Source organism: Syngnathus acus, chromosome 1 (assembly GCF_901709675.1).
Source record: "Syngnathus acus chromosome 1, fSynAcu1.2, whole genome shotgun sequence".
Classification (NCBI taxonomy): Eukaryota; Metazoa; Chordata; class Actinopteri; order Syngnathiformes; family Syngnathidae; genus Syngnathus; species Syngnathus acus.
Window position 1 is genome coordinate 15,421,681 of NC_051087.1, and position 19,230 is coordinate 15,440,910.

Sequence of the window (19,230 nt, forward strand, 5' to 3'; positions counted from 1 at the left end):
GGCGTGGCGCGGCGGTTGTTTACATAAAGGACAAAGATTGATCACGGGATGACGAAGATGACGAAGGGCCCCATGTACATCATTAGCTTTGTTTCTAAGTGACACGGCGGACGAAGAGTTTGAAGGATTTAAGGATTTGGAGTGACACAGAAGGTTTGAAAAAATATTATGGCTTTTACCCACGCCCGGTCCTACGCTACGGAGCTCTCTTTCACTTCCGTGGATTGAAGTCGGGGGTCGGCGCTCGGCCGGGTGGCTGTCCAGGGACGGTGGATGGGGCTCGGACAATGCTTTTACGCACGCCCGGTTCTACTCTACCGAGCTGTCTTTCACCTCCGTGGATGGAAGTCGAGGGCCGGCGCTCGGCCGGGTGGCTGTCCGGGGACAGTGGATGGGGCTCGGTCATGGTTTTTACGCACGCCCGGTCCTATTCTATGGAGCTCTCTTCCACTTCCGTGGCTGGAAGTCCACGCCGCCACACGCCTGGAAGTTTGTTTTGTTAAATAAAGAGCCGTTTACCAAACCCACGTCTTTCCTTGAACTTTGTTAACACTACAATATAGTTATATAGTAGATCTGTGGAATAACGACGAGGCTGACGTCAGGGCGCACGCGCGGCGTTGTTGACGAAGGATGAGGAATTTGATCGATGGATTTAATGATTTAGAGTGCACAGATGGTTTGATAATACTATTGCTTATATAATAGTTATTTGATATCTAATTTATATATCGTTATATGGGCCTGTGGAATATTTTGAAGTGCAAGCGCCGTCAGCTGCGCGCACCCATTGTTGACAAAGGACGATCGATTGATTTAATGATTTGGAGTGACACAGATGGTTTGATAACATTATTGCTTATATAATAGTTATTTGATATATAATTTATATATCGTTATATGGGCCTGTGGAATATTTTGAAGTGCTGAATTTTACGTCAGGGCCGTTCTCAGCTCTTAGTTTGTGTTTATGTCACGTTAGCATACCTATCGTTTAGCCTGTTGTTGCTCGTTCATGACTGTTCTTGGTGTTGGATTTTGTTGAATAAATTGCCCCCCAAAATGCGATTTATACTCCGGAGCGACTTATATATGTTTTTTTTCACATTTTTGGGCATTTTATGGCTGATGCGACTTGTACTCCGGAGCGACTTATAGTCCGAAAATTACGGTACACGATATACATACAAGTAAACAACACAAAATAAAAACAAGAAGGCACAAACAATGAATAATAAGAGTGATGAATAAATAATAAATAAACAAATAACACAATAAATAAGAGGAGCAAAACGGAGCAAGTGTGCACACAGCAGACAGTCAGAATATAGCGCAAAAGTACAGGACGCTACGCAGAAGGGGGGAGAGAGTTCAGGATCCTAACAGCCTGGAGTATGAAGCTGTTGGTGAGTCTGGTGGTGCGGGAGCGCAGGCTCCTGTACCTCCTCCCAGAGGGCAGAAGATCGAACAAAGAGTGAGTGGGGTGACTCACATCACTCACAATCGTGGTCGCCTTGCGGGTGAGATGGGAGGTGTAAATGTCCATCAAGGAGGGGAGTGAAGCACCAATAATCTCCCCAGCCGTGTTCACTATGCGCTGCAGGCCCTTCATGTTGTATTCAGTGCAGCTACCACCCCAAACAGCAATACAACTGGAGAGGACGCTCTCAATGGTGCCACGGTAAAATGTAGTCATGACGGCCGGAGGAGCACTCGCTCGCCTGAGTTTCCGCAGGAAGTACAGGCGGCGCTGGGCCTTCTTTGCCAGTGATGCGGTGTTGGTGGACCAGGAGAGATCCTCACTGATGTGCACCCCCAGGAACCTGGTGCTGCTCATTCTCTCCACCACAGCACCGTCGATGGTCAGCGGCAGGTGTTGGGTGTGACCCTTCCGGAAGTCAACAACAATCTCCTTGGTCTTGTTGACGTTCAGCAATTCCATCAATTACTCTGCTAATTGCCTCTTCAAACTATGACGTAGCTGCCTATTTTTTTAAATGCTTGACAGTGATAAGCATGCATCTGAAAATAATTGTGTTTGCCAAGGTGGGTGTATATTAACAGTATTCTCACATGTTAACAATATGAGTGAGCCCACGAGCCGCTGGAACAACGAACGTGCATTACATTGGTTAGCTATTTATTTTTGTTGTACACGTTTCCAAGACGTGTACATGTTTCCAAGACCCCTCCGTGAGTCGTCACCTTATCGTGGTGGAGGGGTTTGCATGTCCCATCACCTTATCGTGGTGGAGGGGTTTGCATGTCCCAATAATCCTAGGAGCCATGTTGTCGGGGGCTTCATGCCCCTGGTAGGGTCACCCATGGCAAAAGAGCCCTAGGTGAGGGGCCAGACAAAGCATGGCTCACAAAAAACCCTTATGATGAGTACAATAAATGGACCTCGTTTTCCCTCGCCCGGCCGCGGGTCACCGGGGCCCCCCTCTGGAGCCAGGCCTGGAGGTGGGGCTCGAAGGCGAGCGTCTGGTGGCCGGGCCTTTGCCCATGGGGCCCGGCCGGGCACAGCCCGAAAAGAAAATGTGGGTCCCCCTTCCCATTGGCTCACCACCTGTAGGAGGGGCCAAAGGGGTCGGGCGCAGAGTGAGCTGGCCGGCAGCAAAAGGCGGGGATCTTGGCGGTACGATCCCCGGCTGCAGTAGCTGACTCTTGGAACATGGAATGTCACCTCTCTGGCTGGAAAGGAGCCCGAGCTGGTGTGCGAGGCAGAAAAGTTCTGACTAGACGTAGTCGGACTTGCCTCCACACACAGTTTGGGTTCTGGTACAAGCCCTCTCGAGAGGGGCTGGACTCTCTTCCACTCTGGAGTTGCCCATGGTGAGAGGCGTCGAGCAGGTGTGGGTATACTTATTGACCCCTGGCTGGGCGCCTGTACGTTGGGGTTCACCCTAGTGAACGAGAGGGTAGCCTCCCTCCGCCTTCGGGTGGGGGTAGGGGTCCTGACTGTTGTTTGTGTCTATGCACCAAACGGCAGCTCAGAGTACCCACCCTTTTTGGAGTCCTTGGAAGAAGTGGTGGAGAGCGCTCCTTCTGGGGACTCCATCGTTCTGGGTGACTTCAATGCTCATGTGGGCAATGACAGTGAGACCTGGAAAGGCGTGATTGGGAGGAACGACCCCCCGATCTGAACCCGAGCGGTGTTCTATTGTTGGAATTCTGTGCTCGACATGGATTGTCAATAATGAACACCATGTTCAAGCATAAGGGTGTCCATGTGTGCACTTGGCAACAGGACACCCTAGGCCGCAGTTCGATGATCGACTTTGTAGTCGTGTCATCGGATTTGTGGCCACGTGTTTTGGACACTAACCCAAATGTACTCTGAGGGTCTGCTGGGAACATCTGGCAGAACCCCCTGTCAGGAAGAGCTTCAACTCCCAGCTCCGGCAGAGCTTTTCCCACGTCCCGGAGGAGGCGGGGGACATTGAGTCCGAGTGGACCATGTTCTGTGCCTCCATAGTTGAGGCAGCCGACCGGAGCTGTGGCCGTAAGGTGGTTGGTGCCTGTCGTGGCGGCAATCCCCAAACCCGCTGGTGGACACCGGCGGTAAGGGATGCCGTCAAGCTGAAGAAGGAATCCTATCGGGTCGTTTTGGCCTGTGGGACTCTGGAGGCAGCTGAGGGGTACCGGATGGCCAAGCGGAACGCGGCTTCGGCGGTTGCTGAGGCAAAAACCGGGGCGTGGGAGGAGTTCGGCGAGGCCGTGGAGAACGACTTCCGGACGGCTTCGAGGAAATTCTGGTCCACCATCCGGCGTCTCAGGAGGGGGAAGCAGTGCACCGTCAACACTGTTTACAGTGAAGATGGCGTGCTGCTGATTTCGACTCGGGACGTCATGAGTCGGTGGGGAGAATACTTCAAAGACCTCAATTCCACCGACACGCCTTCCATTGTGGAAGCAAGGCCTGGAGACTCTGGTGGATTCTTCAATCTCTGGGGTCGAAGTCACTGAGGAAGTTAAAAAACTTCTTGGGGGCAAGGCCCCAGGGGTGGATGAGATCTGCCCGGAGTTTTTAAAGGCTCTGGATGTTGTGGGGCTGTCATGGCTGACACGCCTCTACAGCATAGCGTGGACATCGTGGACGGTGCCTCTGGATTGGCAGACTGGGGTGGTGGTTCCCCTCTTTAAGAAGGGGTACCGGAGGGTGTGTTCCAACTACAGAGGAATCACACTCAGCCTCCCTGGTAAGGTCTCTTCAGGGGTGCTGGAGAGGAGGGTCCGTCGGGAGGTCGAATCTCGGATTCAGGAGGAGCAGTGTGGTTTTCGTCCTGGCCGTGGAACAGTGGACCAGCTCTATACCCTCGGCAGGATCCGCGAGGGTGCATGGGAGTTCGCTCAACCAGTCCACATGTTTTGTGGACTTGGTGAAGGCGTTCGACCGTGTCCCTCGGGAAGTTCTGCCAAGTGCTTCGGGAGTACGGGGTGCCGAGCCAACTGATAAGGGCGGTTCGCATTTCCGGCAGTAAGTTGGATTCTTTCCCAGCGAGGGTTGGACTCCGCCAAGGCTGTCCTTTGTCACCGATTCTGTTCATAACTTTTATGGACAGAATTTCTAGGCGCAGCCGAGGTATTGAGGGTGTCCGGTTTGGGGAACTCAGCATTGCATCTCTGCTTTTTGTAGACGACGTGGTGCTGTTGGCTTCTTCAAGCCGTGATCTCCAGCTCTCACTGGAGCGGTTCGCAGCCGAGTGTGATGCGGTCGGGAGGAGGGTCAGCACCTCCAAATCTGAGTCCATGGCCCTTGGTCGGAAAAGGGTGGAATGCCCTCTCCGGATCGGGGATGAGATCCTGCCCCAAGTGGAGGAGTTCAAGTATCTTGGGGTCTTGTTCACGAGCGAGGGCAGGATGGAGCGTGAGATCGACAGGCGGATCAGTGTGGCGTCGGCTGTAATGTGGACTATGTACCGGTCCGTCGTGGTGAAGAGACAGCTGAGCCAAAAGGCAAAGCTCTCATTTTACCGGTCGATCTACGCTCCTACCCTCACCTACGGTCACGAGCTATGGGTCGTGACCGAAAGAACAAGTTCCCGGATACAAGCGGCCGAAATGAGTTTCCTCCGCAGGGTGTCCGGGCTCTCCCTTAGAGATAGGGTGAGAAGCTCGGTCATCCGGGAAAGACTCGGAGTAGAGCCGCTGCTCCTCCACGTTGAGAGGAACCAGATGAGGTGGCTCAGGCATCTCACCAGGATGCCTCCTGGACGCCTCCTTGGGGAGGTGTTCCGGGCATCTCCCACCGGCAGGAGATCCCGTGGACGACCCAGGACGCGCTGGAGAGACTATGTCTCTTAGCTGGCCTGGGAATGCCTTGGGATCCCCCAGGATGAGCTGGACGAAGTGGCTGGAGAGAGGGAAGCCTGGGAGTCCCTCCTAAAGCTGCTGCCCCCGCGACCTGACCCCGGATAAGCGGAAAAAGATGGATGGGTGAATGGATGTATGGATGTATGGATGTATGGATGTATGGATGGATGTATGGATGGATGGATGGACGTTTCCAAGAATATACATCACGTCACATTGGATCTCTGCTAGAGATGTTTTGACAACAGACATCAATATGCTAGGTTGAGCATTATTGTTTAACAAAAATGAGTTGCCATTTCCATCTGTTATACATCTTAATACGACATTTACAAACACCATGCAGTGCTTTGCATATACTGATGCTGGGGTAAATACTTCTAACTAGCAACCACAGCGCACGGTGGGGCACTGGTTAGCCACGTCCGCCTCACAGTGCAACATTGTGGGTTCGTTTCCGGCTCCGGCCTTCCAGAGTGGAGTTTGCATGTTCTCCCCATGCCTCCATAGGTTTCCTCCGGGTACTTCCTCCCACAATCCAAAGACATGCATGGTAGGCCGACTGAGCACACCTATTGTCCGTAGGTTGAGAGTGTGAATGGTTGTTCATCTGTGTCTGCCCTGTGATTGGCTGGCAATCAGTTCAGGGTATCCCCCAAAGTCCACTGGGATAGGCTCCAGCACACCCACGACCCTTGTGAGGATAAGCAGCACAGAAAATGGATGGACGCTGGATGGATAGATAGCAACCACTGTTCAAATCCCAGTCACAACAGTAGCATCCAAATGGGTATGACAGACCCTAATTTCAAACCACATAATTTAAAATAAGTATGAAGCATAAGTCTGAAAGGGCATCTGGCATTAAAACTACGCCAAATAAAAATTACTGTTGCAACACGACTTGCTCCTCTGGAAACAAAAAATGTCACTGACTGCAGTGTCAACTTTCTACCAAAAGAGGGTGCTAATAATGTGACAAATTGATGATTGGTTTAGCGAGCGTACAGTGGACTGGAGACTAGAATCTGGCCTGTAAATGTCGTATGGTGAGCATACAAAGCTCGGAAATGTCTCTGGGGGGGTTGCAGCGACCAATTTTTGATGTTGACTTGCTCAACTTTTTCCTCCTAGCCCTATTGCAGACAATTCCGTCGACTCACAAGATACTCGAACTTCTTTGCTCCGTATTCTCCAAGCCTGCTGCTCTTTTCACGTCCTGGCCGGTAAAGGACTGGAACATTGTGACATTGTTTTTATTTCATCAACTGCACTGTGTGTATGCGTGTGTTAAAAACCCTCCATTTGTCTTAGTGTCTGCTTGTTCACACACATGCGATATAGTAATTACGTTCTTGCCATTGATTGGCTGTTACCAACGTGACACGTCATTTCATCATATGTGAGCAGAATGGGTGAAGTCCATTCAGTTTGAAGACCGTTAATAAAATCACTGTTGCTCCTAACAAATCATTTAGGATTGACAGAGACATAGCATCTCCACATAGAATGCTCTAAAAAGAAATGCAAAAGTAGTCTCACATTTGGAATTTTATGTACCTATTGTACATTTAGCAAATCAATCAGGAATTGATAAATAATTGCTAAATACATAGACATATCTGTCGTTTTCATTTTAGCATTTACACTGGCAATAAGTAAATAAAAAATTACAAGACAAACTTTGTAATCACAGCAAAATATTTTGCAAATATTATAAATTCAGTCATTGTCAATCTGTACTTAATAAAAAATCAGAATATACCAATCAAGACAGCCATCAACTAGCATCCATCGGGATAAGCTCCAGCACACCTGCAATCCTTGTGAGGATAAACGTTCCGAATAATAAATGAATTAATGAATGTCTTGTTATGTAGAAAAAAAAAAGAAAGAAAAAGGTTGCAACCAAATCAAGTGCTTGTCCAACCAACTTAAAAGATGGCAGCATTAGCGCTACCAGGTGAAAAGTTATTGTAGAGCAATGCATTTCATTGTATATTTGAAATCTCATGGTCAAAGTGTAAAATAGCTTAAACTCATGAAACACACTGAAAACTATATTAATTAGGTGTATTACACATTCAGTGTTTTGTAATTTTGTCAGACTGGTTTACAAAGAGATGCACATTGCTAAAAACATAACTGAATAAGTCAACAATACTATCATGTAATCGTGTTGACCAACTCATGCAGAGTAATGTGAGTATTTATCTTTAATAATTGATCACTGCACATCAGTTCTTTTAAAGCTGACTGGCAGTGCACGCTCCAAGTTAGGCAGTGCTCTAACTGTCAAATTGCTGTTGGATGTTAAGAGGAGCGTAACGCATCGAAAGTAAAGCCAACCAGACAAAAGCTAAACAACAAAATACCCCACAACTGACCTTTGGCAATGAAGTCCTGGAGCCTGAGCTCTGTGTTGTCATTGTGAGGACAGTAGTGATGCCAAGCGCCACTCTGGCCGGGGCCGCATCCATGTTAATCCAAAAGGAGACCCAGGAGAGAATAACAATCAGCAGAGACGGGATGTACATTTGGATCAGGTAGTAGCCCATCTGACGCTCCAGGTGGAACCGCACTTCAATACAAGTAAATTTACCTGTAACAGGGCACATACAGAAGGTGGAGGTACTGCTGTCTATGTTTCACAAACTATACAGTGAAGGCCGGTTGATGACTTTTCCAGTTTCAGTGTAGTGCCATGTTGTGCCATGACTTGCCTTGTGGCATTGTAGTCTGTTAGTAAAGATGCAGTGTAATAACATCAAGAAGAAAAAGCAGTGAGGGTCCACGAATTATACTGAAGTACCCAACAGTGAGAGTTAGTCACAAAGAGAAGAGAACATTTGCCTGGGTGTATGCTCTGGTTGGATGTGTTATTGAAACCAGTGTTAAAGTAGCAATTGTGTGAAAGTTTACTGTAACATCCATGCTACATTCCGTTACAAACTTATGCGGGTGTGCATTGTTTTTGTTTCAATACAGAATGTTTAATTCTCATCTGTATTGTGTCAGTTTCACAGTAGAGTTCAACTCTGAATGACTAATAAATACTTTAGTGAAAGTCTCCCATTTCCTGACTGATATAGTGAGAACAGGCACTTAAGAACACTAAAAGTGTATTTTAGGAAGTGCAACTGTGTTTTATTATCGAATAAGTATAACTTTCAAAATAATGTGTACTCTCTATTTAGCGGATGCGTCTGGAATGTACTATGTCCTGCAATAAAGATGAATTTATTGTACTTTTTTAGGGAGTGGAATATTTTCGTACATTCAGAAGTGTATGAGTGTGGATGTTACCTGTGTTGTAGTGCTTGGTACAGTATCTGAGGTCGGATTCGTCTTTAAGGATGAACTGTGGGAGCGTTAGTCCTTCGGCCACTTGGACCGGTCCATTCTCCTGCCACTCGAAGATCAGGTCATTCATGGTGTAACCGACTGTAAAAGGTAATTCATAAAAAACAGGATAATTTATTTTCATTCAACTTGTGAGGCAGTAGGTGCTCATCTGGGACATTTACACTGCTTTATGTCTAGGGATAGGACGAGAGAAATCCAACAAAATGAGATGTCTCACAAGATGGGGTCCTCAGGGACCAGATGAGATTTTTGCAAATTTTTTTATATAAAATAATGCCTTTGTCAATTTACAAAATGTTTTCTTTTTATTGAGCAGACTGCAAGAAATTGTATGATTTAGCCCTAAAGTGCAAATGTGAATACAAACACGAGAGTCAGTTAGTTAGAGGCTAATTTTTCAAATGCGGCTGAGGTCTTTCCTCCTACTGAATAGTTTAACAAAAAAGTATCCAGCCATCCATTATCTGAACCGCTTAGCCTCACGAGGGTCGTGGGCAATGGCGTGCTGGGTAATCGGGAGAGCCGGGATTTCTCTCGGAGGGCCACTCCAATGTGTGTGTGAGTGTGTGTGTGTGTGTGTGTGTGTGTGTGTGTGTGTGTGTGTGTGTGTGTTGGGGGTGTGTGTGGGGGTGGACCATCATTTTCATATAGGCTACTACTTAAGTCGTATAAATGTTTTTAATCCAAGAAAAACCAACATGTCTTAAAACACCCCTTTTCCATTGCAGTTTTCTTTCAAGTGTTTTCAGTTGGGAGATACCATTACATGTTATCCTAAAACACAAAGACGCTCTTAAAGCAATGCGACAGTGAGCGCCCGGCGCGCTGCGGTTGCGCGATCAGACCAAATTAAGCTCCCTGCGCACTTAGGTCCATTTAAAATATTTTCTAAATTTTAGCGACGGCTCTGTCACAATAATGCGACCAGCGCGGTGCAGTTGCGCGGTCGGCGACGCGCTACAGTTGCGCGTTCGGCGGTGCGCTGCGGTTGCGCGATCGGACCAAATTAAGCTCCCTGCGCACTGAGGTCCACTTAAATTTTGGAAAGTACATCAGGACTTTAAAAATATTTTCTAAATGTCAGCGACAGCTCTGTCACAATAATGCGACCAGCGCGGTGCAGTTGCGCGGTGGGCGACGCGCTACGGTTGCGCGTTCGGCGGTGCGCTGCAGTTGCGCGATCGGACAAATATGTGCAAATGAAAAAATGCTTAAAAAAGGCGTGTTTTTTGTCTTGAAATGGATTAAAAATGTTTCCATTATTTGTAATGGGAAAAACTGATTCGGGAATTCGACCAATTCGCTTCTCGAACCGCCTTCTGTAACCAAGGTTTGACTGTATTTCTGCTATTCTTGTTAAAATCACACTTACATGTGAACTGGAAATGCCAATAATAACACAGTGAAAGCCAAATTGAGCAAATTGGCTATTTCAGAAGTGTGTGTCAAACTGGTAGCCCTTTGCCTTAATCAGTACCCAGGAAGTAGCTCTCGGTTTAAGAAAGGTTGGTGACCCCTGGTATATAATATGAGGTGCTCATACAATTATTTGGGTTGACAGTCATAATGGCCCTCCGAAAGAAACTATGACTACAATGCGGCCCGCGAAAAAAAGGTTTGACAGTGAAGGAATGGGGTCGAAATACAAAAAGTCCTGCCTAGCTACAAAAACAAATATGCTCAAACCTCATTGAATAAAGTACATAAGCAGACAAGTATATTCACATATTAAATCCATAAAAGAAACATTTTAAGCATATAATTATACCTACACACCAAATCAATAAAGTAGACATAACTAGACATTTTTGACAAAGGTTTTTATAACTTTATGATCTGATATGTATTTTTGTGCACTTTGAAATAACAAATGTTTTTTGATATATTGCCTGAATAGCTCAATGACCCTTAAGGAACTGTTTAATGCATGCCTGATAATTTTCTAAATCACGGACACTGCCAAAGTCGTCTAAAAATGCTCAGTACTTGATTATATCTTAAGTTTTGACTAATGCTAGACACCAGTTTTCAATTACCGTATTTTCCGCCCTAAAAGGCGCACCGGGTTATAAGGCGCACCTTCAATGAACGGCCCATTTTAAAACTTTGTCCATATATAAGGCGCACCGGCTTATAAGGCGCATAAAATAGAAGCTATACTGCATCAAACTGAGGTTGACTAGGGTTGCGGTATGCATCTACTAGCCAATAACCAACGAGCCCTCTATAAACAATCGCGTTTCTCAAACGATCTCCTATAAAATGATCAGAACTGACTAAAGTTCGATCTAACGCATTGGTACTACTTACCTATGTTTCCCTTCCATATCGATCCGTAGATTTACTCGAAACATTAACAGAGCAGCCTATTTTGACATGAAATAGCCTGGTACGTATAGCAGCTATCGCAATAGCATTAGCCATCCGCAAAGTCTCACGAGCCTCAGCGAAGTGTAAACAATCGCGTTTCTCAAACGATCTCCTATAAAATGATCGGAACTGACTAAAGTTCGATCCAACGCATTGGTACTACTTACCTATGTTTCCCTTCCATATCGATCCGTAGATTTACTCGAAACATTAACAGAGCAGCCTATTTTGACATGAAATAGCCTGGTACGTATAGCAGCTATCGCAATAGCATTAGCCATCCGCAAAGTCTCACGAGCCTCACCTCGCAATCTCCCATGAGCCTCAGCAAAGTGTAAACAATCGCGTTTCTCAAACGATCTCCTATAAAATGATCGGAACTGACTAAAGTTCGATCCAACGCATTTGTACTACTTACCTATGTTTCCCTTCCATATCGATCCGTAGATTTACTCGAAACATTAACAGAGCAGCCTATTTTGACATGAAATAGCCTGGTACGTATAGCAGCTATCGCAATAGCATTAGCCATCCGCAAAGTCTCACGAGCCTCACCTCGCAATCTCCCATGAGCCTCAGCAAAGTGTAAACAATCGCGTTTCTCAAACGATCTCCTATAAAATGATCGGAACTGACTAAAGTTCGATCCAACGCATTTGTACTACTTACCTATGTTTCCCTTCCATATCGATCCGTAGATTTACTCGAAACATTAACAGAGCAGCCTATTTTGACATGAAATAGCCTGGTACGTATAGCAGCTATCGCAATAGCATTAGCCATCCGCAAAGTCTCACGAGCCTCACCTCGCAATCTCCCATGAGCCTCAGCAAAGTGTAAACAATCGCGTTTCTCAAACGATCTCCTATAAAATGATCGGAACTGACTAAAGTTCGATCCAACGCATTTGTACTACTTACCTATGTTTCCCTTCCATATCGATCCGTAGATTTACTCGAAACATTAACAGAGCAGCCTATTTTGACATGAAATAGCCTGGTACGTATAGCAGCTATCGCAATAGCATTAGCCATCCGCAAAGTCTCACGAGCCTCACCTCGCAATCTCCCATGAGCCTCAGCAAAGTGTAAACAATCGCGTTTCTCAAACGATCTCCTATAAAATGATCGGAACTGACTAAAGTTCGATCTAACGCATTGGTACTACTTACCTATGTTTCCCTTCCATATCGATCCGTAGATTTACTCGAAACATTAACAGAGCAGCCTATTTTGACAGGAAATAGCCTCGCGGGTACAACAGCTATTCGGTGACGCCCCCTGACTACAGTTGCCGTAATGCTGGGAAGCGATGCGACCTTGTAATTTATTAGTCGTACTAAAACGTACTGAAACATTTTGGCAGAGCACTGTGTACAACCAGTATGGATCAACAAATTCATCAGTTGATCCATATATAAGGCGCACTGGCCTATAAGGCGCACTGTCGGCTTTTGAGAAAATTTTAGGTTTTTAGGTGCGCCTTTTAGGGCGGAAAATACGGTACTACTGAACGTTCTGGACAGAGGGAAATATTTTGCCTAACAAAGAAAATATATGGTTGGAAGCATGATTAAACTAAGAATATGATGACGTTGTCATGTCTCGTCCCCAGTTCTGTGTCTGTGTGCTCGCCCCTCCCTTCCTGTGTGCCCTTGATTAGTGTAATCACACGCACCTGCCTCTCGTTACCTGTGTTAAGTTCTGTTTGCGTGTCACTCGCCGTCGGAGCATTGCATGAGATGTGGACAATGCATGTCTCACTGTCACGCGGTTTGTTTGGTTCCTGTCTTTTGTTTCACGTTTTGGCGATCAGTCCTATTGGTTTCGTTGTTTAGTCACGTCAGTTTGCTGGGTCTGTCTTTTGAGTTTGCTGCAATAAACCCTGGTCCGAGCTGCACTTGGTCGCCCTGCTCCATTTCCACTCCGTTCGTGACAGACGTAAGCAAGTACATGGAGTATCAAAAGAACAAACAAACAAAAACATGGTAAGTGGTGATTACAAATTTTGCATAGTCAGGGAACATTAATAAATTGATGATGTCACAACCAAAAGCTCACATAATTCCAAAAAACAAAAGGCCCAGCGCTGTATTGTACTTTCCTGAAAACAGAGCTTTCTTAACAAGAATAGTGATTGAACTCAACCAACCTGTGTAATTCTAAATTTTGTTTCGGTGTCTTAGCCTTTTCTTAAAACTGAAGAAATAAAACGAGCACGCAGTGAGTAAATTGGATAACAGGTGATTAGCTATGGCTTTTGCCATGAGGCGCGGGTAGCGCGCCTCCCAAATTGTGGACCAAATCCGACAACACCCCTGCTTTAGATGATGATCCTGCCAAGTGTGCAAAGTTCACACATATGTTTGCATGAAAACGGACTGAAGAAGAAAATGGTAGAGAGCCAGGGCCACGGGCACACGCTAATTAGGATAGAATAGAATAGAATAGAATAGAATGCCCTTTATTGTCATATTACAACTTAGGTGTACAACGAAATTCGGATAGCTGCTCCCTTCTTAGTGCAAACATTACAAAATTTAAAAAAGTATAAAAGGAAATCTGAGAATAAAAGTAAAAGATCTTATTTACATTATAGCGATCAGTCTAAGAATGTGTTATTTATGTAATAGTTATTTGAATAACTCTAAATGTTACGTCAGGCCCGTTCTCAGCTCTTCGTTTGTGTTTATGTCACGTTAGCATACCTATCGTTTAGCCCTGGGGTGGGCAATTCCAGTCCTCGAGGGCCGGTGTCCTGCATGTTTTCTACGTATGTCACCCTGTTGCAACACACCTGATTCAAATGGTCAGATAATTAGCAAGGTCTGCAGAAGCTGGATAACAATCCTGATCATTTGAATCAGGTGTGTTGCAGTAAGGAGACCTATAAAACATGCAGGACACCGGCCCTCGAGGACCGTAATTGCCCACCCCTTGTTTAGCGTGTTGTTGCTCGTTCATGGCTGTTCTTGGTGTTGGATTTTGTCGAATAAACTTCCCCCAAAATGCTATAAATAACTATTACATAAATAACACGTTTATCAAACTATCTGTTAATTCATTAAATCCATCGATCGTCCTTTATGGAAACGATGCCGCGTATGCACCGCGCCGCTGACGTCTAAATATTCTAAATATTCCACAGACCCATGTAACGATATATAAAGTATATATCAAATAACTATCATATAAACAACAATATTATCAAACCATCTGTGTCACTCCAAATCATTAAATCCATCGATTAATTCCTCATCCTTTGTCAACAATGCCGCGCGTGCGCCGCTGACGTCAGCCTCGTCGTTATTCCACAGATTAGTATATAACTATATTGTAGCGTTAACAAAGTACCAGGAAAGACGTGGGTTTGGTAAACGGCTCTTTATTGAACAAAACAAGAGTTCAACGAGCCAACAACTACTGAACTGTAACGATAAAAACATATACAAGTTGCTACATGAAATAAAATATATCAAATAACTATCATATAAACAACAATATCAAACCATCTGTGTCACTCCATATCATTAAATCCATCGATCAAATTCCTCGTCCTTTGTCAACAACGCCGCGCGTGCGCCGCTGACGTCAGCCTCGTCGGTATTCCACAGATCCAGTACATATATAACAACAATATTGTAGCGTTAAAGTACCAGGAATGACGTAGGTTTGGTAAACGGCTGTTTTTTTAACAAAACAAGAGTTCAACGAGCCAACAACTCCTGAACTTTAACGCTAAAAACATATACAAGTTGCTACACGAAATGAAATATATCAAATAACTATAACATAAATAGTTCACCGCCACACGGCCCCAAGCACCGGCGTGTGGCGGCGTGGATTTCCATCCCCGGAGGTGGCACTTCCAGCCACGGAGGTGGAAGAGAGCTCCATAGAATAGGACCGGGCGTGCGTAGAAGCCATGTCCGTGCCCCATCCACCGTCCCCGGACAGCCACCCGGCCGAGCGCCGGCCCCCGACTTCCATCCACGGAGGTGAAAGAGAGCTCCGTAGAGTAGGACCGGGCGTGCGTAAAAGCCATAATAGTATTTCAAACCTTCTGTGTCACTCCAAATCATTAAACCCTTCAAACTCTTCGTCCTCCGTGTCACTTACAAACAAAGCCGCTAATGATGCCGGTAGTACGTGGGGCCCTTCGTCATCTTCGTCATCCCGTGATCGAATCCTTTGTCCTTTATGTAAACAACCGCCGCGCCGCTGACGTCACTTGCAGTTCAACCTACAAACTGTAATCCCTTGCTACATCACGGTTCGTTTATTGCGGTTTCACTTTTTTTTTTTTTCATTTTGAAAATTTGTGAAAAAAATCACATAAGTTGCTCCTCAGTATAAGTCGCCCCCCCACCCAAACTATGAAAAAAACGCGACTTATAGTCCGAAAAATACGGTAACTAGCGCAAAAGTTTAGGTGCTAGTCATTTAGCTCCGTACAGTTTTTATATCGTCCATTTAAAATACTACTTCAAAATCAGCGAAGTCAATTGAAGTGTCCGCTAAATAACAACATTTTGTTCTGAGTTTATTTGAAATGTTTTTATTTAACCTAAGCTACATCCCAACGTTTTGGGCATCAGCAATGGTTGCGTGTTGTTTTCCAAATGTTTGAAAGTTAATGCTCACAGTTGAAAAGAAAATATATTTTACAATAAAAAATAAATTGGGGTCCATGACTTAACCAATTTAGACAGAAAGATGCGTTGAATCGAAGCGCATGAAATCGAGGTTCAGGTGTCGTTAAAGGAGACATCTCATGAAAAATCGAATGTTTTTGCTTTTAAAAACATTTTCTTTCTTTGGAGTCTCCAGGAGTGTAGAAAAGTGTAATATATCCCTCCAGATGCTGCAGAGATACTTTTATGATTGTTTTGGGGGGCTATTTTATACTCCGTTCTTCGTTTTCTATAACCGTAATTTCACAACCAATTTAGACAGAAAGATGCGTAGAATCGAAGCGCATGAAATCGAGGTTCAGGTGTAGTTAAAGGAGACATCTCATGAAAAATCGAATGTTCTTGTTTTTAAAATCATTTTCTTTCTTTTGAGTCTCCAGGAGTGTAGAAAAGTGTAATACCGTAATTTTCGGACTATAAGTCGCGGTTTTTTTTCATAGTTTGGGTGGGGGGGCGACTTATAATAAGGAGTGACTTCTATGTGAATTTTAAAAAAAAAAAAAGTGAAACCGCAATAAACGAACCGCGATGTAGCAAGGGATTACTGTAATTTGAATTTCAAGTGACGTCAGCAGCGCGGTTGGTTACAAAAAGGACAAAGATTGATCACGGGATGACGAAGATGACGAAGGGCCCCACGTACTCCCGGCATCATTAGCGGCTTTGTTTCTAAGTGACATGGAGGACGAAGAGTTTGAAGGATTTAAGGATTTGGAGAGACACAGAAGGTTTGAAAAACTATTATGGCTTTTACGCACGCCCGGTCCTACTCTACGGAGCTCTCTTTCACCTCCGTGGATAGAAGTCAGGGGCCGGCGCTCGGCCGGGTGTCTGTCCGGGGACGGTGGATGGGGCTCGGTCATGGCTTTTACGCACGCCCGGTCCTATTCTATGGATCTCTTTTCCTCCTCCGTGGCTGGAAGTCCACGCCGCCACACCCCTGGAAGTTTGTTTTGTTAAATAAAGAGCCGTTTACCAAACCCACGTCTTTCCTTGTACTTTGTTAACGCTACAATATAGTTATATACTAGATCTGTGGAATAACGACGAGGCTGACGTCAGGGCGCACGCACGGCGTTGTTGACAAAGGACGAGGAATTTGATCGATGATTTAGAGTGCACAGATGGTTTGATAATATTATTGCTTATATAATAGTTATTTGATATCTAATTTATATATCGTTATATGGGCCTGTGGAATATTTTGAAGTGCAAGCGCCGTCAGCGGCGCGCACCCATTGTTGACAAAGGACGATAGATGGATTTAATGAATTGGAGTGACACAGATGGTTTTATAAACGTGTTATTTATGTAATAGTTTTTTTTAATAACTCTGAATGTTACGTCAGGCCCATTCTCAGCTCTTCGTTTGTTTTTACGTCACGTTAGCATACCTATCGTTTAGCCTGTTGTTGCTCGTTCATGTCTGTTCTTGGTGTTGGATTTTGTCGAATAAATTTCCCCCCAAAATGCGACTTATACTCCGGAGCGACTTATATGTTTTTTTTTTTCACGTTATTGTGCATTTTATGGCTAATGCGACCTATATTCCGGAGCGACTTTTAGTCCGAAAATTACAGTATATCCCTCCAGATGCTGCAGAGATACTTTTATGATCATTTTGGGGGGCTATTTTTTACTCCGTTCTTCGTTTTCTTTTACCGTAATTTCACAACCATAGGGTGCACATAAACGCGTTTAATTTCCTCGAAAAACAAAGGTGCGCCTTTTAATAAAGAGGCGTAATGTCAGGCATGTCAGATGGCGAACTTGCCCAACTCTTTAATTTGGATACAGAAGATGAGGACTTGGACGGATTTGCGTATGAATATCGATCAACAATAATGTGAGTACAGTAGAGTACATGGTTAAACAGTAGAATAAAGTACAACCGAACTCACTTTCTTGCTCCCGTGATGTTTTTTGTTTGTTTACCGTAAATCATGGCATGCATGCGCCCTATGATGCGTGTTAAATACAGTAATGGCAAACATAACTGAGACTGCGCCTTTCAGTACGGTGCGCCCTTTGGTCGTGAAAATACGGTACGTATTTTTATCCATAACATCACATCCGTTGGGGCGTGACAAACCAAACAAGGTAATGAGTGTTGCCAAACAGAAATCCGAGTAACAAACATGGTGGATTCGCAAATCCGCCATGTTTATTACGATTTGGACATGTTTATTACTTGTAGCCCAAACAACTCAAGGATGTCGAAGTGGAGAGATCAAAATGTTCCGTTGTTGGATGCATCAATCCACACAAATCATTGCACCATCCCCTAACATCAGAACCTCAAAGAAGTGCCTGGTCAAATTTCATATTTCAAGCAGTGTTCCCACGCCTGTGGTCGAAGTCCTGCTAGTTCAAGGAGTGTTTCTGAAATCTTTTGTCAGTATAGAGAAGGATTCGCTGAAAGACTTTGTTTCGTTGATGTTTCAGTTCCTTTAACTTTAACTTAACTTCAATCTATGGAAACGATGGACACATTAAAGCTTGAGATGACACGAAAATAATAAACTGTATTTCACTTTGTCTTTGCACTCGTTTTCATATCATTAGCGTCAGTCTTTCTGCTGATTTTGTAGCTGTTTTCACTTCTTCTGGGTGTATTTTTGAGTAATTGTATCAGATAAATTGCATCGAAGGTGCTGTATTATTCTTGGGGTACACAATAATGTGTTAAATGCATTCGTTAGCTTCTCGCTAATGCTAGTGCTAGCTTTATCTCAGCCTCCCACAGTGCTACGTATCCAATCTTCCATTTCGTTCACATCAGCAGAATTGGCAGCATCTCTGATTTGCACTTCATTTTGTCACGGATGAGGCAGGACAACCAAATGCAACACGGGCTCATACAAAATTTAAAGGAGAATGTTTAAAAAAAAGTGTTTAAAATACAATAATGTATTTAAAAGTACAATAGTGTTTAAAAATAAACACAGGGGACGCGCCAGCCGGCCAGCACGCAAGAGCAGAGAGGAGCCAGACATGTTTACACTTCATAAAAGGTTCATAAAAGTCTTGTGTGGATATTGTAACAATGTATTTACTCTAATTTAATAATCTCTTATTTTTTCAAATAAATAAGAACGTTTCTGAAAGGGTTAAAATTTCTACAAAATTGTTTGGAAATACAAAAAAAGTGTTTAAAAAAAACCAATGAAATGTAAAAAACTATTATAAAGGTTCCTAAAAGTCTTGTGTGGATATTGTAACAATTTGATGGGTTTTAATTACAGATTTTACAGAACCTGTCAAGCAAAGAAAATAAGGCTGTTTTGAACTGATTTCATATACTGGTCCAAATACTGCATCATTTGATTTTTGGTATCTCATATGCCCATGCAGGCTGGGCTTTCAGTTGCATGCATGACACATGCAGGCACCACACGCGCACACACGCACACACACACACATACGCACGCACTCGCGCGCACGCACGCACGCACACACGCACACACACACACACACACACACAC

At 44.6% G+C, this 19,230-nt stretch overlaps 1 protein-coding gene across 4 annotated transcripts in view; it reads right to left on the bottom strand.

The window, feature by feature from the left end:
- The window catches only part of glra3 (glycine receptor, alpha 3), a 133,279-nt gene that overhangs the window by 10,832 nt on the left and 103,217 nt on the right, over positions 1-19,230 (bottom strand). For all 4 annotated transcript variants that reach the window (XM_037254726.1, XM_037254719.1, XM_037254735.1 and 1 more), the window contains exons 6-7: positions 8,623-8,760; positions 7,704-7,918 (exon numbers count right to left, since the gene is read on the bottom strand). In XM_037254726.1, coding sequence (XP_037110621.1) covers positions 7,704-7,918; positions 8,623-8,760 — 353 coding nt within the window. The remainder of the gene's footprint in view (positions 1-7,703; positions 7,919-8,622; positions 8,761-19,230) is intronic.